The sequence below is a fragment of the Bombina bombina genome, chromosome 1 (assembly GCF_027579735.1).
Source record: "Bombina bombina isolate aBomBom1 chromosome 1, aBomBom1.pri, whole genome shotgun sequence".
Lineage (NCBI taxonomy): Eukaryota > Metazoa > Chordata > Amphibia > Anura > Bombinatoridae > Bombina > Bombina bombina.
The window spans coordinates 603,706,337-603,732,567 of NC_069499.1; the positions used below are offsets into that span (position 1 = coordinate 603,706,337).

Below are 26,231 nucleotides of genomic sequence, written 5' to 3' on the forward strand. Positions count from 1 at the left end.
TCTACATCATCTCCTTCTGTGTCTATACCAGTTATGCCCGCGCAGGCGACCCCTAGTACTTCTAGCGCGCCAATGCTTGTTACTATGCAGTAATTGACGGCAGTAATGGATAACTCCATAGCTAATATTTTATCCAAAATGCCAGCATTTCAGAGAAAGCGCGATTGCTCTGTTTTAAACACTGTAGAGCAGGAGGGCGCTGATGATAATTTTTCTGTCATACCCTCACACCAATCTGAAGTGGCAGTGAGGGAGGGTTTGTCAGATGGGGAAATTTCTGATACAGGAAGAATTTCTCAGCAGGCAGAACCTGATGTTGTGACATTTAAATTTAAATTAGAGCATCTCCGCGCATTACTTAAGGAGATGCTATCTACTCTGGATGATTGTGACAATCTGGTCAACCCAGAAAAATTGTGCAAGATGGACAGTTCCTTGAGGTCCCGGTGCACCCTGATGCTTTTCCGATACCTAAACGGGTGGCGGACATAGTGAATAAGGAGTGGGAGAAGCCAGGCATACCTTTTGTCCCTCCTCCTTTATTTAAGAAATTGTTCCCTATGGTCGACCCCAGGAAGGACACATGGCAAACAGTCCCTAAGGTCGAGGGGGAGTTTTCTACTCTAGCCAAGCGCACGACCATTCCTATTGAGGACAATTGTGCTTTCAAAGATCCTATGGATAAAAAATTGGAGGGTTTGCTTAAAAAGATTTTTGTACAGCAAGGTTACCTCCTTCAACCTATTTCGTGCATTATTCCTGTCACTACAGAGGCGTGGTTCTGGTTCGAGGAACTGGAAAAGTCGCTCAGTAGGGAGACTCCGTATGAGGAAGTCATGGACAGAATTTACGCACTTAAGTTAGCTAATTCCTTTATTTTAGACGCCGCTTTGCAGTTAGCGAGGTTAGCGGCAAAAAATTCAGGGTTTACAATTGTGGCGCGCAGAGCGCTCTGGCTAAAGTCTTGGTCGGCGGATGTATCTTCCAAGACAAAATTGCTTAATACCCCTTTCAAAGGTAAGACCCCTTTTGGGCCAGAATTGAAAGAGATTATTTCAGTCATCACTGGGGGAAAGGGCCATGCCCTCCCACAAGATAAACCTTTCAAGGCTAAGAATAAGTCCAATTTTCGTTCCTTTCGCAATTTCAGGAACGGACCGGCTTCCAACTCGGCAGCCTCTAGACAAGAGGGTAACGCTTCCCAGACTAAACCAGCTTGGAAATCAATGCAAGGCTGGAACAAGGGTAAACAGGCCAAGAAACCTGCTGCTGCTACCAAGACAGCATGAAGAGGTAGCCCCCGATCCAGAACCGGATCTAGTAGGGGGCAGACTCTCTCTCTTTGCTCAGGCTTGGGCAAGAGATGTTCAGGATCCCTGTGCACTAGAAATAGTCTCTCAGGGTTATCTTCTAGAATTCAAGGAACTACCCCCAAGGGGAAGGTTCCACATGTCTCACTTATCTTCAAACCAAGTAAATAGACAGGCATTCTTACATTGTGTAGAAGACCTGTTAAAGATGGGAGTGATACTCCCAGTTCCAACTGTGGAACAAGGTCAGGGGTTTTACTCAATCTGTTTGTAGTTCCCAAAAAAAGAGGGAACTTTCAGACCAATTCTGGATTTAAAAATTCTAAACAAATTTCTCAGAGTGCCATCGTTCAAAATGGAAACTATTCGAACGATTTTACCTACAATCCAGGAGGGTCAATTTATGACTACCGTGGATTTAAAGGATGTGTATCTGCATATTCCTATCCACAAAGATCATCATCAGTTCCTAAGGTTCGCCTTTCTGGACAAACATTACCTATTGTGGCTCTCCTATTCGGACTAGCCACTGCTCCAAGGATTTTCACAAAGGTGCTCGGGTCCCTTCTAGCGGTTCTAAGACCCAGGGGCATTGCAGTGGCACCTTACTTGGACGACATCCTAATTCAAGCGTCGTCTCTTTCAAAGACAAAGGCTCACACAGACATTGTTCTAGCCTTTCTCAGATCTCACGGGTGGTAGGTGAACATAGAAAAAAGTTCCCCGTCTCCGTCAACAAGAGTCCCTTTCTTGGGAACAATAATAGATTCTTTAGAAATGAAGATTTTCCTGACAGATGTCAGAGAGTCAAAGCTTCTAAACGCTTGTCAAGTTCTTCACTCTGTTCTACGGCCTTCCATAGCTCAGTGCATGGAAGTAGTAGGGTTGATGGTTGCAGCAATGGACATACTTCCTTTTGCGCAAATTCATCTAAGACCATTACAACTGTGCATGCTCAAACAGTGGAATGGGGACTATACAGACTTGTCTCCAGTGATTCAAGTAGATCAGAAGACCAGAGACTCACTCCGTTGGTGGCTGACTCAGGATCACCTGTCCCAGGGAATGAGCTTCCGCAGACCAGAGTGGGTCATTGTCACGACCGACGCCAGTCTATTAGGCTGGGGCGCGGTCTGGGATTCCCTGAAAGCTCAGGGTCTATGGTCTCGGGAAGAGTCTCTTCTCCCGATAAACATCCTGGAACTGAGAGCGATATTCAATGCTCTCCGGGCTTGGCCTCAACTAGCAAAGGCCAGATTCATAAGATTCCAATCAGACAACATGACGACTGTTGCTTACTTCAACCATCAGGGGGGAACAAGGAGTTCCCTGGCGATGAGAGAGGTGACCAAGATCATCAAATGGGCGGAGGATCACTCCTACCACCTGTCTGCGATCCACATCCCAGGAGTGGAAAACTGGGAGGCGGATTATCTGAGTCGTCAGACCTTTCATCCGGGGGAGTGGGAACTCCACCCGGAGGTGTTTGCCCAGTTGACCCAATTATGGGGCATTCCAGACATGGATCTGATGGTGTCTCATCAGAACTTCAAGGTTCCTTGCTACGGGTCCAGATCCAGGGATCCCAAGGCGACTCTAGTGGATGCATTAGTGGCGCCTTGGACTTTCAACCTAGCTTATGCGTTTCCACCGTTCCTTCTCATTCCCAGGCTGGTAGCCAGGATCAAACAGGAGAAGGCCTCAGTGATTTTGATAGCTCCTGCGTGGCCACGCAGGACTTGGTATGCAGACCTGGTGAATATGTCATCAGCTCCACCATGGAAGCTACCTTTGAGACAGGATCTTCTAGTACAGGGTCCATTCGAACATCCAAATCTAGTTTCTCTCCAGCTGACTGCTTGGAAATTGAACGCTTGATTTTGTCTAAGCGTGGGTTTTCGGATTCTGTGATAGATACTCTGGTACAAGCCAGAAAACCTGTGACTAGAAAGATTACCATAAAATATGGAAAAGATATATCTGTTGGTGTGAATCCAAGGGATTCTCATGGAGTAAGATTAAAATTCCTAGGATCCTTTCCTTTCTCCAAGAAGGTTTGGATAAGGGATTATCAGCGAGTTCTCTAAAAGGACATATTTCTGCTTTATCTGTCTTGTTACACAAACGACTGGCAGCTGTGCCAGATGTTCAAGCTTTTGTTCAGGCTTTGGTCAGGATCAAGCCTGTTTACAGACCCTTGACTCCTCCCTGGAGTCTAAATTTGGTTCTTTCAGTTCTTCAAGGGGTTCCGTTTGAACCCTTACATTCCATAGATATCAAGTTGTTATCTTGGAAAGTTCTGTTTTTGTTGCTATTCTTCTGCTAGAAGAGTTTCTGAATTATCTGCTCTGCAGTGTAATCCGCCCTATCTGGTGTTCCATTCAGATAAGGTTGTTTTGCGTACTAAACCTGGTTTCCTTCCAAAGGTTGTTTCCAACAAGAATATTAACCAGGAAATAGTTGTGCCTTCTTTGTGTCCGAATCCAGTTTCAAAGAAGGAACGCTTGTTACACAATTTAGATGTAGTCCATGCTTTAAAGTTCTATTTAGAAGCAACAAAGGATTTCAGACAAACGTCTTCTCTGTTTGTAGTTTATTCTGGCAAGAGGAGAGGTCAAAAAAGCTACTGCTACCTCTCTTTCCTTTTGGCTGAAAAGCATCATACGATTGGCTTACGAGACTGCCGGACGGCATCCTCCTGAACGAATCACAGCTCAATCTACTAGGGCTGTGGCTTCCACATGGGCCTTCAAGAACGAGGCTTCTGTTGATCAGATATGTAAGGCAGCGACCTGGTCTTCTCTGCACACTTTGTCCAAATTCTACAAATTTGATACTTTTGCTTCTTCGGGGGCTATTTTTGGGAGAAAGGTTTTGCAAGCCGTGGTGCCTTCTGTTTAGGTAACCTGATTTGCTCCCTCCCTTCATCCGTGTCCTAAAGCTTTGGTATTGGTTCCCACAAGTAATGGATGACACCGTGGACCGGACACACCAATGTTGGAGAAAACAGAATTTATGCTTACCTGATAAATTACTTTCTCCAACGGTGTGTCCGGTCCACGGCCCGCCCTGGTTTTTTAATCAGGTTTGAAGAATTTCTTTCTCTATACACTACAGTCACCACGGCACACTATAGTTTCTCCTTTTTTTCTCCTAACCGTCGGTCGAATGACTGGGGGGGCGGAGCCTGGGAGGGACTATATGGACAGCTCTTGCTGTGTGCTCTCCTTGCCTTTCCCTGTGGGGGAGGAGAATATCCCACAAGTAATGGATGACACCGTGGACCGGACACACCGTTGGAGAAAGTAATTTATCAGGTAAGCATAAATTCTGTTTTTCAGGATAACCTTGGATGAGAGCAGGTAAATAATCATGTTTACTAATTGGCTGATTATTTCACCTGTGCTCTAGTTCTGATATCCTCAAAATGTGGCCTGTTAGGGAGGTCTGAGGATAGATTTGAAAACCAGTGGTCTATCTGAATCACGGAGGATACATTTTGTGTTTCATGTCCCTTTCAGAATAAAAATTATTTGTGTTTTATTCTTCAGTTCTCCTTTAGAATATTTTTTTATTTTTTCTATATTATATTTAATTACATCAAATTGCAGATTTATTTAGGTATCACAGGTATCCGTTGTTGAAGAGTAAACCTAGGTAGGAACTTAGGATAGTGCATATGTCTTTAGCAGTCTATGGCAGCAATGTTTGCAGCTATGTATATTACAGCTGCCTAAAAAGGAAATGTGAACACTCAGCTAGGATTCAACTTTAACAATGGATACCAAGAGAACTAAGCATATCAGAAGTACATTTGGAAGTTGTTTAAAATGTCATGCTCTATTCTTTCCCGCTCAGTAGGAAATGTTTAAGAGCGTTGCCATGGTAACCGCGGTAACGCTCTGATTTAAAACTGTTAGGGTGCAACTGCAGCAGCTGCAAAAAAATAAAAATAAATAAATATATATATATATATTTTTTAAAGAAAGTGTGTTGTGCTGGGGCCAGGGCCCCCCCTGAGGGTTGGACCTCGGGCCCGTCGCAGTCGCGACTTCTGCACCACCGGTAGTTCCGCCCCTGGAGGGAACCATTGATAGTTTATCCGTGTATAGATGCATTTGCTGTAATGGCAGGTCACAGATGTAATTGTGCCCCTTCTTAAAAGGTTGTGTGTTTAGGGTAACAGATAATGCTATAAAGGTATTCAGTGAAGACTCTATGTAAATAGATTGGCCCAGGCTCAGCGATGCCAAAGAGGTAGGAAAAGGACTCTAGGGGGTCAATTTATGAAGCAGCAGTTCCGCCTGAAGTGGAAGTTAAGAAGCAGCGGTCCTAAAACCACTGCTCCTTAAAGGGACATTAAACCCAAACATTTTCTTTCATGATTCAAACAGAGAATACAATTTTAACAAATATTCCAATTTACTTCTTTTATCTAATTTGCTTCATTCTTTAGATATCCTATGTTAAAGAAATAGCAATGCACATGGGTGAGCCAATCACACGAGACATCTATGTGTAGCCACCAATCAGAAGCTACTGAGCCTATCTAGATTTGCTTTTCAGGAAGGAATATCAAGAAAATGAAGCAAATTAGATAACAGAAGTAAATTAGAAAGTTGTTTAAAATGATATTCTCTATCTGAATCGTGAAAGAAAAAAATTGGGTTTAATGTCCCTTTAACTCGTCCGCTACCTCTGAGGTGGCGGACAGCAATCAACCCGATCAGGTTGATTGACACCCCCTGTTAGTGGCCGATTGGCTGCAAATCTGCAGGGGACAGTATTGCACCAGCATTTATCGATGATACATCGTATCATGTATGTCCGCAAAATAATAAATTGACCCCTAGATGTTGTGATGTCGTTTGGCTTGTAATCCGGAGGGTTCGGCTTCTGCATAGCGTGTTGTGCACCTTATGAGACAGCGCTGGGTTCATGTGGCGGTTTACCGTAATGCTCATCCTGTGGGTTGCATGTCAAATGTATAGTATCTGAAGACTCAGCGGGAGTTGGTGAAGGAATTTGCTCATCATATAGAAGTTGTAGCATATGTTCTGAGGCGCTCTGTCTATTAACATCTACATGAGGGCCTCGTTTTCTTAAAATGTGCATCATGCTGCTGCCAGATAATCTTGCCATCCATATTTACCACCGTATATATCACTGCAGTAATCAATATCTTAAAGGCAGGCAATTATTAGGTCAATAGTATAGTGCTATAAAGTATATTATTGCTGTGTCCAGTTATGGTCTGTTACCTCAGTGTGCCGAGGGGGGGAACGTTGCCTGTTGCTCTGGTTTCACAAATATAGCCAAAAAAGTAGCGATGCTCCCGTTAGAATCTGGAATTTTTGTTATAAGATGTAGTCAATAATTGGTGGATTAATGGCTAATCAACTGTAACTCTTGGAAAGTGCGACCGCTCAGGATCACTGTACGAACATGCCCCCCACGGCATGTAATTTTAAACAACTTTCCAATTTACTTTTATCATCAAATTTGCTTTGTTCTCTTGGTATTCTTAGTTGAAAGCTAAACTTAGGTAGGCTCATATGCTAATTTCTAAGCGTTTGAAGGCTGCCTCTTATCTGAAAGCATTTGACGGTTTTTCCCAGCTAGAGGGTGTTCATGTGTGCCATATAGATACCATTGTGCTAACGCCCGTGGAGTTACTTATGAGAGGGCACTGATTGGCTAAAAGGCAAGTCTGTCAAAAGAACTTAGATAAGGGGGCAGTCTGCAGAGGCATAGATCCAAGGTCATCACAAAGGTAAAAAGTGTATTAATATAATAGTGTTGGTTATGCAAAACTGGGGAATGGGCAATAAAGGGATTATCTATCTTTTTAAACAATAAAAATTCTGGAGTAGATGGTCCCTTTAACTAATACTTTCTTGACTATAAAAGTATCTTCATGGATTTTATTAGGAATGTACATTGATCAGTCAAGCTGCTTTTTTATAGTACAATTAATAGTTAATCTGTTTCAATTTTATCAGATAACTTTATTTATTTATTTCACATGAGCGAATATTTATTTAAAATATTTTTCCCTTTGCATCAAACATTAGCAGGTTCAACACCTTGTTAGTATTCACTTTATTTCTATGTCACATCATAATCACTTATGATTCCACTTTATATATAATGTATATTGTTAATTTTAAGTATATGGAATTTATCTGTACAGGATTCCTATAACTTTACGGAAATAATCTTCTATTTCCTCCTCGCATTTGCAACTATGTGCGCCTGCAAAAATGAATACATAAGGTAACAAATTCTTAAAATATATGCAAGTGAAAAACTATTAAGCAACTTCAACATGCTTTAATTCACAATCCGTATTCATTCCTTTGTATCATAACAACCATGTTGTTTACACGCTGTCTCCGTAGTAACGAAAATTACGTCAACTATCCAGTGATTGACTTAGGCTCTACCAATGAGAATAGCAATCCCCGACCTATCAGATGTGAAAGGTGGGACATATGAAGCCTATATATTTCCGGAAGTATGCCGGCCCGGGTTACCCCTCTGAGGATGCGTTAAGTGAAACGCTGCGTCAGGGGTCCTCGTTTTTTTAATTGCCTCTCTGGTTGTAAAACTATTTATGTTACTTTAGCTTAAAAATTATTTCTTAAAAAACTATACTTAGTAATTTGTGGCTTTTTATAGTCACAAGCAGGTATATCCTGTTGCTCTCTTTAGCGTAAAAAATTGGGTAACTGTCATGTCTTCAGAGCATAATGCTAGCTATGTTATATTAGCTTAAATAAGATTGATTAAGTTTCTAGCTAATAATTGTGCAGCAACACAGAATATATATTACAGAGGGGGAGAGAATAGCAATATACTAGAAATCTGATACCTTGTACTTAGTATACGGCATTATACTAGATATCCTGGGTTAGCCACTACAAGCTAATAGTCTGTAACGTTGCAGCACAACTCAAACACAGGCAGTGTGACAAGATACAATATTTCACACTGGAATAAAAGCTGGATAAGTTAAGAATAATCCAAGTATATATTTGGCACAGATATTGTGTACTTGTTGAACTTTACATAATTTATCATAATGTTAAATGACTATTACTCAATACTATAACGTACGGTATCAGTAATTGCAGACTACCGCCAATCAAAACTAGTACATGCATGTTGACCCCCCTCATAATTGTAGACGGACTATTACATAGAATCTAATCCAAACTCGACCGAATTACAAGACAACTAAGTAACATAGTTTTAGTCTTATACTGCAGTAACTCACTAACGTGATAACTCATATGAACAAGTGATATATACATAGATCAATATTCAGTTGTGTGAAGCTTAACTCGTGAGTATTGGGTCTAGTCTTCCTGTTTAGACACATCTAACTAGAACCTTAATTTAAGCAACAAATAATCCAAAATCCAGAGCTGTGCTACACATATTTCTATTTGTCATAACTTGAGAGCAAATTTATAAACAAAGACCACAGTATTCAAGTGCAATGGGTATATAAAATACCAATATCCCTTTGTGGTAATCTAATAGATTGGCCATATATAAGGCCATATAGCCACAGGGAAGATTAACCGATATTTACACCCATAACATTATCTAGGTCTTATAATTGAATTACTAAGTATCCTATATATCAGATACTGTGAAGGCTAAGCATTAAATAATTGCAACAGAGAGAGTGTTTTTAACATTTCGAAGGGTAGCATACACACATACTTTATGCTGTCTTTTTTATGAAATCAACTAATAAAGGTTATATTTTAAAATTGGGTATATATTTCTGTCTCAAGTTCCAGTAACCGACCGAACTAAACTAAATAATTTAATTCAAGTGCAAACAAGCATTCTTTTTGGACTATCCTGCTCTCATAGCAGAGATAGCCCTCCTGTTGTAAATAAACTTTATTTAACATCTATGGCTTCCATAAGATCTAGTAAACCAGACAAAGCTGTCAAGTGTCTGCACATATTTCAGCAGCTGGTTACTTTTTTAAACATGTAAGTTAACCAATTGTCAATTCATATCCTAGTACAATATTTACACTGTATGCAATGAACTGAAGCAGATCTATAAGCCAACCTCCTGATACAGGTTAAAAAAAAGGCTTCATACAGTAAAAATGACCAGAGATCAGAAACAGATGGGAGGCTCGGATCTTGCTTGAACATTACAATGCCCAAGGCATTTTAACCTTAAACATTATAATAGCTTCAGTTTATGAGGGAGCATAGTTTTAATTATCTTTGTCTGGAGTTGCTGTGTTCCTTGTTCAGAGGTGAATTGCCTGGTATTTCGGCACTGGACTGACCGTAATAGGCGGGATCAGACATATACTACAGGAAAGTTCTACTCTGTGAAAAGCATTACTGGTCTAAAACGCTGCACCCAGGTGGTAAATCGCCATAGAACAGGCTAACAATAGTATTGAGCCAGTTGTTCATTCCTGTGAGTGCATTTCTCTCTGTATGTATGGTGTATGTGTGTGTGTATATATATATATATATATATATATATATCTATCACCCCTTCTCTGTGCATCTTATATTATCCTTAATACAATTTTATTTTCCTGTAGTATTCAATCTAAATCCCTTTGTCTTCTTCGCATGTCTGCATGCTTTACATATTATACACAAAAAAAGCCCTGTTCCTTGTCTACTCTTATTCTTAAAAAAGAAGAAAGAAACAGAAGCGCACCAGGGCACGATTCAAGTGAAGATTTTATTATATTAAAACACACACGCAACTTATAATGTTGCACTTACAAGATTTAAAAATAATATGAGCCTGTATACAAATTCTTTGTGTGCGCTGGAGCAGAGATGACAAACCGTTCCTGTCAGCCGTTCTAGGCAAGTACAAGGCGTCCGGACTGCCCTTACGTATTACCGCGATGACTGTCCACACACAAGAACAGACCAGGAGCAATGTCCTAGAATCCTCGACGCGTTTCCCCCGAACTTAAAAGCTTGTACCTTTGATCCTTTTCTGAAAATGTTTCCTGTTTGGTGGCTTTTGAGAATTTACCCCACAGTAATAAATCCCTCCTGTTTTATTTGATGCCACAACACATGTACTTTACTAATTTCTACACTGTTTGTAACCCGTTTTGCTTTATTGGCAAAACGGGTTACAAACAGTGTAGAAATTAGTAAAGTACATGTGTTCTGGCATCAAATAAAACAGGAGGGATTTATTACTGTGGGGTAAATTCTCAAAAGCCACCAAACAGGAAACATTTTCAGAAAAGGATCAAAGGTACAAGCTTTTAAGTTCGGGGGAAACGCGTCGAGGATTCTAGGACATTGCTCCTGGTCTGTTCTTGTGTGTGGACAGTCATCGCGGTAGTACGTAAGGGCAGTCCGGACGCCTTGTACTTGCCTAGAACGGCTCACAGGAACGGTTTGTCATCTCTGCTCCAGCGCACACAAAGAATTTGTATGCAGGCTCATATTATTTTTAAATCTTGTAAGTGCAACATTATAAGTTGCGTGTGTGTTTTAATATAATAAAATCTTCACTTGAATCGTGCCCTGGTGCGCTTCTGTTTCTTTCTTCTTTTTCATGGTAACACAACGAGTCAAATAAGAATTCTTTTGACTAATCCGAAGCTGCACCGGGAGGAACCAGCCCCACAAACGGGGATAAGCATATTCCAGCTGACATCAGTGAACTAATCACTCAAGATTCATTTTGGACACTTCCAAAAGGTACTGTTGTGAATCTTAAAGGATACTTTGGAAACCCTTCACCTTAATGGACTATTACCTTTTTATTGTTAAACAGTGAAGTGTGGTTTTTATTTATTCATATTCATTCATTTTATTCATATTCATTCATTTTATTCTGTATTATTTATCAGGAGTATTATTAGTACTGTGCAACAACTGATCAGTACACATATATTTTCACTGGTTTTATTATGTGTTATAGTTTTTTTGAATTGAAATTTTACTAGACCTGTGGGTTTTTCTCCTTATCACTGTTTAGTGGAAAGTTTATCAGAACCTAAATATTTAAAAACATTTTACTAATTGAGGCATTGACAGCCAAGCGCAATATCATCTTTTTTTGTACTCTTATTCTTACACTTTGTGGGGGCTAGTATAGTCTTTAGGTTTCTCCTCCTTTTCTATACAATCTTGGGCTTCTCTGGTAGCAACATACTGATCTTACCATCTGTCTGCAGAACAAGCAAACATTTCTGTAAGCTGCTATCACTATGTTCTGTAATAAAGGGAACAAATGACTAACTGTTAATTTCTCCATCCCTTTCTTTATATTGTAAAAGATTACCCCTTCAGATTGTTATAGATAATCTTCACTGTAAAATATTTCCTTATTTGCAAAAACTGTCCGTTCGGTATAGTTTTCATCTAACGAAATGACAGCTGGTTGCATGGATGTAATTGTTTCAATCTATAGGTTTAAAATAATAATAATTTTTACCACTTATCTCATATGTGAACTGTACATTTTATCGTTCTATTCACTGAATAAAATAAATTGGACTAGTTCCGCTTCAGAACCTTTTCAAATAATAAATATATATGAAGAGCACCATGTTTACATCCTAATTGCCACTCAAATTTCTAGACAGCTCCCAGGAACCCATAAAAAGATTATCATAACTGGGTACAAACTTGGTGCCCATCACAGTACTACATAATTGTAAATAAAATGAAAAATAATTATTCTTCAAAATAAAATAAATCCCTTTAAGAATAAACTCTATTTGTCCAAAAATAAAATCTTTATCATCTCAATCGTGTCTACATGCCGTTTTATTGATTCAACAACACCTTTAGCTCTACCATTTGGCCCATAGTTGAATTATACAACAAAATCTTATAAGTACTAGTGTCATCTAAAATATTCTTCCATATAGTACTCAGTACAATCTCTCTTGTCGGCTGGATTGATAACCACATCTTAATTGCCCTCTAGCTAATTTAACTTGTTCTTTGTACAGATTATGAGGATTTGTACAGATCCTAAGGATTCAATGACATGTCCTTTCTCAAGATAGGTATAGAACCTAGACTTATTCTTCAGGTCAGAATAGATAAATATCCTCCTCCTTATCGATCATTGTTGCTATTCATAAACCAATGCTTCACTGTTAAATTCCTAACAATCCTATTATTATTAATAAAGGTATTTATTCAAGTGACTAGTAGGGGCATAGGATAGTCATTTTACTCAGAATTTTATCATCTCCTGTCTTCAATGTGTATTTACTAATATCATAGATCTCTTTCCTATTTATCTCTGATTCTTGTTCCTTAATTTACTAACTCTTCTTCCTCTTCCCCTACGTCCCCATGACCCTTTTTCTTGAATGTATTCCTTCTTTTACTGGTCTTCTTCCTAACCTGGTAAGCTACTCTCGTCCATTGTCTGAAAAAGGCTTTGCCCAATGGATAGAGTGTATTATATTTTGGATTTGATGTTTTACAATGAGTGTGGTGCCGTTGTAGCAGCAGTAGTATAATTTTTTTGAAGGTGATCCTAATGACTTGATATCCACTGAACAAATAATAATGCTTTATCAGTAGCCAGACCTCTATAAAAAAGGAATGTGAGGGCTGAGTGCTAGGACTTGAGAAAGACCATTACAATTGAAATGTGTTGTTCTAAGTGTGGATAAGTGAGGGCATATGTGAAATATATCTGACAATAAATATGATTTTGTTGCTGTCATGTCTCTCTTCTACAGTGAGAAACTCTTCATGGAGATGGCTGATGCAATGGTGAACCAGGGCTGGCTGGAAGCTGGGTATCACTACTTGTGCATTGATGACTGCTGGCTTTCAAAAGAACGAGATTCAGATAACAGACTGCAAGCTGACCCAAAAAGGTTTCCTGGTGGCATCAAGAATCTGGCTGACTATGTGAGACCTATATATAAATATACAGTTATGTAAAAAATTATTTGATATCCCTGCTGATTTTGGACGTTTGCCCACTGATAAAGAAATGATCAGTCAATAATTTTTAATGGTAGGTTTATTTGAACAGTGAGAGAAAGAATAACAACAAAAAAATCCCCTTTGCAAAACATGACTTAGGACTTGGTGGCAAAACCCTTGTTGGCAATCACAGAGGTCAGACGTTTCTTGTAGTTGGCCCCTAGGTTTGCACACATCTCAGGAAGGATTTTGTCCAACTCCTCTTTGCAGATCCTCTCCAAGTCCATTAAGGTTTCGAGGCTGACGTTTGGCAACTCAAACCTTTAGCTCCCTCCACAGATTTTCTATGGGATTAAGGTCTTAAGACTGGCTAGGCCACTCCAGGACCTTAATGTGCTTTTTCTTGAGCCACTTCTTTGTTGCCTTGGCCGTGTGTTTTGGGTAATTGTCATGCTGAAATACCCATCCACGACCCATTGTCAAAGCCCTGGCTGAGGGAAGAAGGTTCTCACCCAAGATTTGATGGTACATGGCCCCGTCCATCGTCCCTTTTGATGTGGTGAAGTTGTGGGGATGGTGTTCTTTAGGTCGTAGGCAGCATTCCTCCTCCTCCAAACACGGCGAGTTGAGTTGATGCCAAACAGCTTGATTTTGTTCTTATTTGACCACAACACTTTCACCCAGTTCTCCTCTGACACATTCAGATGTTCATTGGCAAACTTCAGACGGGCCTGTACATGTGCTTTCTTGAGCAGGGGGACCTTGTGGGCGCTGCAGGATTTCAGTCCTTTACAGCGTAGTGTGTTACGAATTGTTTTCGTGGTGACTATGGTCCCAGCTGCCTTGAGATCATTGACAAGATCCTCCCGTGTAGTTCTGGGCTGATTCCTTACCGTTCTCATGATCATTGAAACTCCACGAGGTGAGATCTTGCATGGAGCCCCAGACCAAGGGAGATTGACAGTTATTTTGTGTTTCTTCCATTTGCGAATAATCGCACCAACTGTTGTCACATTCTCACTAAGCTGCTTGGTGATGGTCTTGTAGCCCATTCCAGCCTTGTGTAGGTCTACAATCTTGTCCCTGACATCCTTGGACAGCTCTTTGGTCTTGGCCATGGTGGAGAGTTTGGAATCTGATTGATTGATTGCTTCTGTGGACAGGTCTCTTTTATACAGGTAACAAGCTGAGATTAGGAGCACTTCCTTTAAGAGTGCTCCTAATCTCAGCTCATTACCTGTATAAAAGACACCTGGGAGTCAGAAATATTGGTGATTGATAGGGGATCAAATACTTCACTCATTAAAATGCAAATCGATTTATAACTTTTTTTAAATGCATTTTTTTCTGGATTTTTTGTTGTTATTCTGTCTCTCACTGTTCAAATAAAATTATAGACTGATCATTTCTTTGTCAGTGGCCAAACATACAAAATCAGCAGGGGATCAAATCAAATCACCTCCTGTACATACTGTGTGCTATTCTGCATAATCTCATTATACATCATTTTTCTGTACACACTAACTTGCTTCATTGTATAATAAACTGGTCCCTCAAATAGACATGTTAATGGATTTTATATCCTGTTTACTTTTGTACACAATAAGATATCACCATTTAAATCTTGTAATCCTTATGTTGTGCATATTTGCTTAATACATTTTTCTGTTTTAAATATTATTTCCCTTTAAAAGGTTAATTGGAGCTTCTTTAATCTTGAATTTAAACTGATAGGAAGTTCAGTTATATAAAAAGTGGGTCTGTGGGATAGAAGCTTTTTGCCTTAACATTGATGGCTAACCTTGGCACCCCAGATGTTTTGGGATGTTTTGGTATTCTGCAATCTATTTGAGCATCATTGAAAATGTAGTTCTGTAACATCAGGGTTGCCAAGGTTAGCCATCACTGCCTTTTAAGGAAAACTCCCACAGATCTATTTGTGAACAGTGACACTTCACAAGCATCAGTATTACAACCATTTCAAAACACAGAAATGTATTAAATTGTCATCTTTTGGGTGTAGCAGAGAAATAAAGGTACTTTAATGTCCCTGTAAAGAACTAGTTTTGTACTTTCAAAACTCATCAGTTCACCATGTATATAGTACATTTCTCCATCGCTGACCTTTTCTCTCCTGCCTCCTACTGTATTTATTAGCACCCTCTGTGCAACAATCAACCGCATATTCATATACTTACATTCTCTAATATTGATTGTGGCATAGTATTTCTTGTATATGATGAAACCTATTTATATACATAGTCTACCTGTATATACTTATCTTCTGTTGCCTGATCCACAGGTTCATGCCCGTGGTCTCCGGTTTGGTATATACCAGGACGTTGGGAAGCTCACGTGTGCTGGGTATCCTGGCAGCATGGGGTTTTATGAGCTAGATGCACAGACCTTTGCTGACTGGGGTGTTGATCTGCTTAAATTTGATGGATGCTACTTTGACAGTATAAATCAGCTGGAGGAAGGTAAGTGACACACACATCATCCTTTTCCATTCTCACTCACATGCCAGCATAAGTATCCTACACACACAGCTGAACACCGCCTCCATTACAAATATAGATGACTACAGTGCCAGCATTTTACCTGACAGAATGACATGACAGCGCAAAACTCCTTGCTGTTGGCCTCATAAGAAGAGATAGAAACTTACAATAATCTGTTATATTAAGAAGCTCTTCCTGTACTATATTTCTTTACCCTGAGTTTCTAATGACATTTGTAATAGTATTTGGGTTAGCTTTCATACAGTTATTTGTACTTAAAGCCATGCCATGCAATGACAATTGTCATTTTTACTGCTGACAGATCCCTTCTCATTAAGCTATTACCAGGTTTCCTTACTTATGTATGGTGCTTGTGTGTAATACATTTATTGTGGCTTTTTGACTGCACTGTTTCCCTTATGGTCCCATCGATTCACAGACACGGCAGGACAATCCTTCATCACATATGTAGAAAAGCAAGTCCAGCCTTAGAAATAAAATAATAACCTTTATTTTCTCACTGCGTCCAGATACAAATCAGACATTTGAAGCCCAAAGGTTCTTAATAATGTCATGTTAGAGATGTTAATGGAAGTGTTCTTTTGTGTGCATTTATATTTGTAACCTGCTTTAATAAAGTGTGTATTTTTTAAGCCTTGGATTGCGGCATGCCTTTTGTTTCATAGTACTCCGGCGGTTGGAGTCCACCTTTGCTGCCTGCACCCTGCACAATATTACTATCTCCCTGCCTTAGCGTGATCCATTGTTGGCAGATCAGTAGCTACGGACTGTTTTTTCTAAGACATGCTTAAGAGCCTTTAGGATAAAAACGTTGCCTGTTTTGTACCTGGACCCAATGAGAAAATCTCGTGGACTTCATTTTCTACATATTTAATAATATGTTTTAACTGCTGGGTACAAATACAGCAACACAGTTACTAATCACAATGCTAGTGTTTTCTTTCATTAGATGGTTGGAGTCCATAAGTCATCACATGTGGGAAATTCCCCTCCTGACCACTAGGATGAGGCAAAAGATAGCCCAACACATCAAAACTGCATGAGGGTCTACAAAGGTTCTTTTTCTTCTAGATATTTAGGGCTATATTACGAGTGGCACTTCTTTTTGGAAGAAGTGCACTTATTACACATGGAAAGTAAACGCGTTTGTTGAGCACAATTGAATTTAACGCGTGTCGGGTTAGCACGACAGAGCTCTAGTTAACACTCGACTAAAAAGTTGCACAAAACGCATGAAAAATTATTTTTAAAAGTACACTTACTCTCATAAATACACTGTCTGATAAAATTATTTAATACAAATATTGCATATAAAAGTTATAAGGGCTCATATATAAGGTCTCAGGTGTTATTAAAAAAAGGCTACAAAGGACTTTAAAAGGGCTTTATCATAGAGATAGATAGATACGTACATACATACACATGTCTAAATATGTATGTGTGTTTATATGAGTGTACATATGTATATGTGTGTGTGTGTGTATATATTTCCATCTTAAGATGAGGAGAGTCCACGGCTTCATCCCTTACTTGTGGGAAATACTGAACCTGGCCACCAAGAGGAGGCAAAGACACCCCAGCCAAAGGCTTAAATACCTCCCCCACTTCTCTCATCCCCAAGTCATTCTTTGCCTTTCATCACAGGAGTTTGGCAGAGAAGTGTCAGAAGATATGGAGTAGTTCCTTATGGAGGGTAGTACTCTTCAAAATGGGACTGGAGTTTTAAGTAGTCTTGTCAGCCTCTCAGTGAGAGCATTGGCGAATGTTAGAGTCTGGAGATGCAGGGAGAGTCTTTCTGTGAACCCATCCAGACTCGTAGTAACAGCTCCTACGCAATCCGTGTTGACGATTTTTACTACCTGCTTCTATCACTCAAGTCAATGTCAGGAGCAATGCTACAAGACTGTCAAACTTGAGAGGCTGTGTTTCTGTTCCACAGCATAGATTCCGGTATGAACGTTTAATTTCTTTATACACATTTGATAACGCAAGAAGACAGGGTCACAGGGTGACTCCTTTTATCTGAATGAATCGATGGTTAATGTCTCCGGCAGGGGATTGTTGAACAGGAGGGATTAATCACATATTTTTAATATCGTGTTTATGCTGTGACATGTGTGAGATGTGACTCAGGCAGATGTTGGAACGTACAGGTTTTACTTTCACTTTGGAGTATTGTGCAGGGAGTTAGGCTTGGCGCACTTTTAGTGGTGCAGGGGCGGTCCTGCATGGTGCACCATGTGACCAGGCGGTGTCTGGAGACAAAGCGGTTTCTCTCTTGGGCCTGGGTCATAGGAGATGGTGAGTGACCCAGCTATTGGGGGTATAAAGGTGCCATTTATCTTTGTCTTTAGTCCTTTTTATAAGTGCAATCTATGGAGGACTCTGATATGTTAGAGGGTACTCCCTCTTTACCTAAAGCGTATGCCTGTCTATCTTGTGAAGAGGCCAAGGTATACCCGCCTGCTCAATTATGTTCCACATGTCTTGATAAAGTAATCTTATCAAAGAAAGCTAATATGTTTAGTACTACTGAGCCTTCTACCTCTGAGGAGTCTCCGTCCCGTGAGGTGTGCACCCTACATTCATCTCCTAATACACATGCATCTTCCCGTAGCATTCCTATTCCTCCATCTGGAGGGGCCCTTCTACCACCAGACTTTACTGAACAATTACAGACAGCAGTGTCTACGGCCTTTAGTGCTTTACCTCGCACTGTGAAGCGCAATCAAAAGGTTAAATATTGCTATCGTTACCAGGGGTCATCTACTGGCTTATTGGATTTATCTGATACAAGATTATCCGATGATGAAGACGCCTCTGAAACTTCAAAAGGGTGCTCTTTCTGGGTCGGAAAATGCTGCCTCTAAGCCTCCAGCTGGGGAGGAACCAGACTTTAGATTTAGGATTGAACACTTACGCTTTCTGCTAAAGGAGGTGTTGGCTACTTTAGAAGTTTCAAGATCTTAATTACCTGAGGAACCTTGTATTCCTAAATTAGATAAGGTCTACGAGGACACGGTTGTACCACAGACTTTAACGGTTCCTGTAAAGATGGCGAACATTATTAAGAATGAATGGGAAGGACTCGGTTCTTCCTTTTCCCCTTCTTCCTTTAAGAAATTGTTCCCGGTTCCGGACTCTCAGTTTGAGTTGTGGGGTTCCGCCCCTAAGGTAGACGGTGCTATCTCCACACTTGCTAAATGCACTACTATCCCACTTGAGGATAGCTCATTGTTTAAAGAGCCCATGGATAAGAAGCTGGAAACTCTATTGAGAAAAATGTTTCAGCATACTAGATATTTGTTCCAACCAGCAGCGGCTGTTGCTGCAGTTGCGGGAGCAGCTACCTACTTGTGCGACTCCTTATCTGAGTTGATTGAGGTGGAGGGTCCCATCGACACGATCCTGGAAAGAATTAGGGCCTTAAGGGTAGCTAATTCTTTTTTTTTTTTTTAATATAAAGTTTTTATTGAGATTTTGCGAAACAGATAATGTCACATACACAGCTTGTCATGAATCAGTAATTACATTACAATTAAACACTCTCTGAAATCTCCATTTTACATTTAGAAGGATCATATTAGTATGACTATTTGGTTGGTAACTCATGCACCACTAGGATACAGGCAATTACAGTGCAAAGATAGTCATCTCAGTGGCCACTTCTTGGCCTTATGTTATATAGAAGAAAATATAAGTAAATATAGTGGGGCCACATATGGGACCCCAATGCTTAAATGCTAAAGGTAAGATTAGTAAATATACAGCGGGTGAGCACCGCTTAGTGTACTGGACCACCCACCTGCCACCTACCACTAAACCCCAACAGGGTTAATAGATCTAACCATGGAGTACCAATTTTTCTCAGCTTAGGGAACAGACAGCAAAGTAAAACTGTGGATAGCTCTATGAACAAGTTAGGTCATACCCACTATGTAATCAGTCCTAGCTAAAGGGTTTGTAATCTTTAGGCATGATACCTGAATCATCCTATAGTCTGGAAGAAAATTGACTGAAGGGGTCTATAGTGATATATATCTAAGATCTTGCGTATATATTATGTTATAAATGACCTTGGGAGTATAGAGTGCTATTTCATAACCTAGGTGCAATTGAAGCAATCACCAGGGGAGAATTGTTAGTTGTTGTTGCCCCCTTCAGATATGTCACTAGGACACTCAGGCTAGAGAGTAATTTGTTTGTGCTTACAATGGTGATACTGCCTGATACTTTCCCCTATACCAAAAACATCCTAAGATTTAACACAGGGTGTACTGCTAAAGCTTAATGTGTAGAAAGGGTTTTGGGTATTTCTACTATGGTAAGGAGTGGTGTACCTAGTATATCTGGGGTATTTGAGAGTCCCTCTTAGATGAAAAATATAACCTGTGCAGGCTATGGGTCCATTTGGAGAGAAGAGCTGAACATAAGTGATTATTCTGAGGTTGTGACCAGTGTTCCCACTAAGGCCAGTTTTGTGAGTGACCCAGCAGTGAAATAGTTTATTAGAGCAATTTGCAAACACTACACAATGCAGACTGCAAGGTATGGTTCACTTATTAACTGTTTTACTGCTGGGCCACTCACAAAGCTGGCCTTAGAGGGAACACTGGTTGTGACTATAAGATACTGTGTGACCCATCTGTTCAAATAATGTCATCTAGCTAATCATAGCACAGACTTGAAGGAAGATATTTGACTACATCTGGTGACTTAAGCAGAATTTTAGACTGTGCATAGAGGATATGAGGCATACATACTCATTCGTATCCCAAAGTAATTTTATAGATAGACCCTTACAAAATCTTTGCCTGCTGTCAGTATTAATCCGAAGCAGGGATTGCAGCTACCCCCTCCCATGAGTTTTTACATCACAGTCCCCAAAATTAAAACATTGCCTCTGAACAGCATACCGTCTTCCTGGTTATCAGTTAACATTTAATAGGAATCTGAAGGATATTCTATGTAACAGATCTCACACAATAAACAAATAAGCAAATATAACATCAGGTTAGAATTAGCATTAAATATAAAGGAAACATATCTCTCTTGTCCCAGCCTTTGTATCGCTGCAATATACAATAAGTAAAGAGACCCACATGTCCCAGAGTGTTGCGTCTTTACCGAACATGCTCTTATTCACAGCAGAACTCAGTTGTAACATTCCAACTCCAGTAGGACATAACTAGGAAAATCAAACCAAATGTAGAGTCTTAGTGGTCCCCCTGGAATCTGACGTTGTCGTCTTCATGCCTGAGATACTATTATAGGGGTGAGTTAGCTAACCTCCTCTTTGGTAGATCTTCTAGGGGAGATTTATAAACAGGCAGCTTCAGCTGAGGTTCACAATAGACAGGCGTAAGACAACTTATTACAGAGAGTACTAGCTGCCTGTCTACTTATCTTACCCAACTCCAGTTCTTTGTGGGGCTTTCAGTCCTGTGTCTCCGAGTATCGTAAAGGATGTAAAAGAGGTAGCCATTATGTCAACTCTGGCTCTGCTAGGTGGGGAGCAGCCCATAGAGAGGAAGATGGCACGGGATGCAAAGCTCTCCGGTGTCTGTGAGACAGAGGAAACTGTCAGTGATCTCCTCTGTACCGATATTCTTTCAGCTGTAAGTTTCAAAGTATTTCCCCCTTCATTTGCTTGAGATGCAAACACCATCCGCTGCTGTAAACTATTGTAGCTGCGTTTTGAGGGATTGGCCGCATCCCTCTTGGCCGCATCAGGAATCAAGCAAAGGCTCTGCCCTGCATGCCCAGCCTTCTCTGGGTAATTATCACAGGCTGTCTCAATATCACTAACTTTTGGGGTCTGCTGCACTTAAGCGTGAGGTATACAGAAGAGTGTCCTCTCAGCTGCTGCTGATATAAAGTCAGTCGCTATGTCCTGAGGGGCTCTCAGCGCCATTTGAAGATCTTCATAGCGGCTGTCCATTTTCCGTTCTAATTCGCTGAGTAACACTCGCCACTTCAAACTAGATAACTCCATGACCAGCAAGGATGAAAGTTAACTGTGAAAGTATGTAGGTAGGTGAGGTAGCACAGATGTGACCACTTTACCCAGCAGTCAGGGGGGAGGGTTGGTGTATGTTATTGAATATGTGCAGGGCATGCCGCCACTCAGATCTCTCGCCGTTCACTTTAAAACTCCAAAGAGAGCATTTCGGTCAAGCAAGAATCGCCATCCTATCAATTTCAAACCATAATAGGTTCTAGAGCAGTCAAAGGGTAAAATAGATGGTCAATCAGTGCTCTAACTGGCAGATTGTTAATCTAAAATCAGGAGCCTCTAGCATGTGCGACCTGCTGCAATCGCAGTTAGGAAACGCCCCCGCTAATTCTTTTATTTGTGAAGCAAATATGCAGATTATTCGCCCGAACGTCAAGGCTTCACGTTTTTCTATGCTAGCCCGTAGGGTACTTTGACTGAAATCTTGGTCTGCGGACATGACTTCGAAGTCTAGACTTCTTTCTCTCTCATTTAAGGGAAAGATTCTTTTTGGTCCAGGCTTGGACTCTATCATGTCACTGGAGGCAAAGGTGCCTTTTTACCGCAGGATAAGAAGAACAAGCCTAAGGGACAAGGTCCTCAGACCGTAAATATTGTATGTATAATACATCTAAACAAATCAGAGTAGAGGGCGCCACATAGTGCAGATCATAAGATAATTCAGATGTAAATACAGGAATAGTAGAAGAATCCTACTCACAAAGTGTAAAGCACAGATGTGCAATACCAGCAGTCCGGAACCACACGTCGTCCGGTAGACCAGTAAGTAGAAGAGGAATCCTCGTCTCGCCAGGGAGAGTCCAGAGAAACCACACAGGAGTTCTGTATAGTGATGGTCAGTCCCGCAAGTCCAGAGGCCTGGGGAGGGAGTCCACAGCTCCAAATAGAAGGATGAGTCCCAAGTGTGGAAAATAATAGTCGGCAGCAAATAGAGGGTTGATATTCTAATTTTAAAAATTTATTAAAATGATAAAAACAACAGCAACGCGTTTCTCAGTGTTACACACTGTTTCATCAGGCTGAATCGGAATAGAGTAGTATACAATCTATCTTGTTGTTTATAGATTCTCAAGTCTGAAAAACGTTACTACTTTGTGTTGGAATAGACTTGAGTAGTACTGCTCAAATTCAGCCATGTACAAATTGGCATATGATGGGGCCACGTTGGACCCCATCGCCGTGCCAAGTAGTTAGGTAGAAGATATTCTCGAACCTAAAATAGTTCATGGTGAGACAAAACTGTAGTAGATCTAGAATCCACTCCATCCTTGGTCCCACATAGGGATATCTACATAGATGATTTCTTATTGCATCCAAACCTTGTGTATGTGGAATGACCTATATAAGCTGACAACGTCTAGGCTCGCTAGCAATTCAGCTCCTTTCAATGGAGTTAGTTGTTTCAAATCACCAATTAGTGTCATGGAATCCAGCAGGAAGGATGGCATGTTTCTGACCAATGGATGCAGCAAACTGTCCAGATAAGAGGCAAAAGGTTTTATAAGCGAACCAATAACCGAGACTATTGGTCTGCCTGTTGGTTTAGTGGCATGTTTGTGCACTTTTGGCAATGTTTAAAATACCGGTGTCCGAGGGAATTGCACAGTCAGATATGACAGAAGATCCTTATCAATCAACCCTTCCAACTGAGCGTTCTGCAATTACTGATCAACATGTTTTTTAAAAGTCCATATAGGGTCTCCCGGTAGTTGTCTATAAGTGGTAGGATCGTTGAGTTGTTGCAGAGCTTCTTGTTGATAGTAGTGGTAGTCCAAGACCACCACAGCACCCCCCTTGTCCGCTTCACGGAAAATATATCCTTGTTTTCGCAAAGGGATTTCGGTGCCTTTCGTTCCTCTCCAGGAATGTTGTTCCTACACTGTTGTTCGGCTTGTTGGAAGATCTCATTGGCCTGATCTTCGCACCCATATGACCAACAATAGAGCAGCCGTTAGGACGGCTATAAAAAATCATCGGAACAACCTGTTGCCAGGCATTTTGACATGGCTGGCCAAACAGTAGCGAATCTCAGGTATGTAAATATTGATCATGTCCCCCCTCTTATTCCTTATTTTTGCAAAGGGAAGCTAGGTAGATTTTTACCTTAGCCACCTTAATACCTAGAGGTCTTAATACTAACCTAGATTGGCATTGCTTTCTTTAATTTCTAGGGTAATTCCCTCTTGCATATTGTCTAAATATTCACCCATGCCCCTACTACTATATAGTGTAGATAGCTATAACAAGCTAAATATCTTTGAATAATATATTTCACTAGCACTAGTATTACATTATAGATACGACTCTTAACATTATCAGTGAGGGATCATGTTTTATGTACATCTAGGCTATGGGCAATATGTAAGTTAAAGTGCTGCTGTTTAGTTGCCATGGTAACTACCGGAGCTGCGCAGTGGTGCGGTAGAGATGCGTGGAGGTTCAGGTTACTTTGTGGGTGTTGGTGATGGGGTAAGTTATTTAAAAGATGTTTTATACATACAATATTTACAGTCTGAGGACGGGAATAACATCACCGAAAATTCACTATGCTTATTGAATAACATTTTTATTGATAAGTCCCGGCGAGTGCTTCCTATTCTGGCTTGCATGTTTATCTTTTTAATGCACCCCGGGCGGCTGAGGACTGTGAAAAGTGAGTGCAGAGCTCTTTGGACATTGTTTGTATACTTTTTTGCTCTTCGCACCCTAAAATACTTGTGGATTACCTCTAGACTACACCTATATAACTTTAATTACACTCAGGTCAGATGATGCTGACCAGATTAGATTCTCAGCGTTACCAGTAAGAGAAGTAAAGAACAACCTGAGCATGTGTACACACAATGGCTTAAACGCAAAAAAAGATGTACTGATCTTTCCCTGCACGGTAGTTTTTTCTCTGAGTACCACAGGAAAAACATAATTTATGTAAGAACTTACCTGATAAATTCATTTCTTTCATATTAGCAAGAGTCCATGAGCTAGTGACGTATGGGATATACATTCCTACCAGGAGGGGCAAAGTTTCCCAAACCTTAAAATGCCTATAAATACACCCCTCACCACACCCACAATTCAGTTTAACGAATAGCCAAGAAGTGGGGTGATAAGAAAAAAGTGCGAAAGCATATAAAATAAGGAATTGGAATAATTGTGCTTTATACAAAAAAATCAAAACCACCACAAAAAAGGGCGGGCCTCATGGACTCTTGCTAATATGAAAGAAATGAATTTATCAGGTAAGTTCTTACATAAATTATGTTTTCTTTCATGTAATTAGCAAGAGTCCATGAGCTAGTGATGTATGGGATAATGATTACCCAAGATGTGGATCTTTCCACGCAAGAGTCACTAGAGAGGGAGGGATAAAATAAAGACAGCCAATTCCTGCTGAAAATAATCCACACCCAGAATAAAATGTTAATGAAAAAACATAAGCAGAAGATTCAAACTGAAACCACTGCCTGAAATACGTTTCTACCAAAAACTGCTTCAGAAGAAGAAAACACATCAAAATGGTAGAATTTAGTAAAAGTATGCAAAGAGGACCAAGTTGCTGCTTTGCAAATCTGATCAACCGAAGCTTCATTCCTAAACGCCCAGGAAGTAGAAACTGACCTAGTAGAATGAGCTGTAATCCTTTGAGGCGGAGTGTTATCCGACTCAACATAGGCATGATGAAATAAAGATTTCAACCAAGATGCCAAAGAAATGGCAGAAGCTTTCTGGCCTTTTCTAGAACCGGAAAAGATGACAAATAGACTAGAAGTCTTTCGGAAAGACTTAGTAGCTTCAACATAATATTACAAAGCTCTAACAGCATCCAAAGAAAGCAATGATTTCTCCTTAGAATTCATAGGATTAGGACATAATGAAGGAACCACAATTTCTCTACTAATGTTGTTGGAATTCACAACCTTAGGTAAAAATTCAAAAGAAGTTCGCAACACCGCCTTATCCTGATGAAAAATCAGAAAAGGAGACTCACAAGAGCAGATAATTCAGAAACTCTTCTGGCAGAAGAGATGGCCAAAAGGAACAAAACTTTCCAAGAAAGTAATTTAATGTCCAATGAATGCATAGGTTCAAACGGAGGAGCTTGAAGAGCCCCCAGAACCAAATTCAAACTCCAAGGAGGAGAAATTGACTTAATGACAGGTTTTATACGAACCAAAGGTTGTACAAAACAATGAATATCAGGAAGATTAGCAATCCTTCTGTGAAAAAGAACAGAAAGAGCAGAGATTTGTCTTTCAAGGAACTTGCGGACAAACCTTTATCTAAACCATCCTGAAGAAACTGTAAAATTCTCGGTATTCAAAAAGAATGCCAAGAAAAAAGATGAGAAAGACACTAAGAAATATAAGTCTTCCAGACTCTATAATATATCTCTCTAGATACAGATTTACGAGCCTGTCACATAGTATCAATCACAGAGTCAGAGAAACCTCT

General features: G+C 40.2%; 1 protein-coding gene across 1 annotated transcript in view; it reads left to right on the forward strand.

The window, feature by feature from the left end:
* GLA (galactosidase alpha) overlaps positions 1–26,231 on the forward strand; it is a 140,059-nt gene that overhangs the window by 40,537 nt on the left and 73,291 nt on the right. Inside the window, exons 2-3 of the mRNA XM_053698949.1 lie at positions 13,049–13,223; positions 15,544–15,721. Of these exons, the coding sequence (XP_053554924.1) occupies positions 13,049–13,223; positions 15,544–15,721 (353 nt within the window). The remainder of the gene's footprint in view (positions 1–13,048; positions 13,224–15,543; positions 15,722–26,231) is intronic.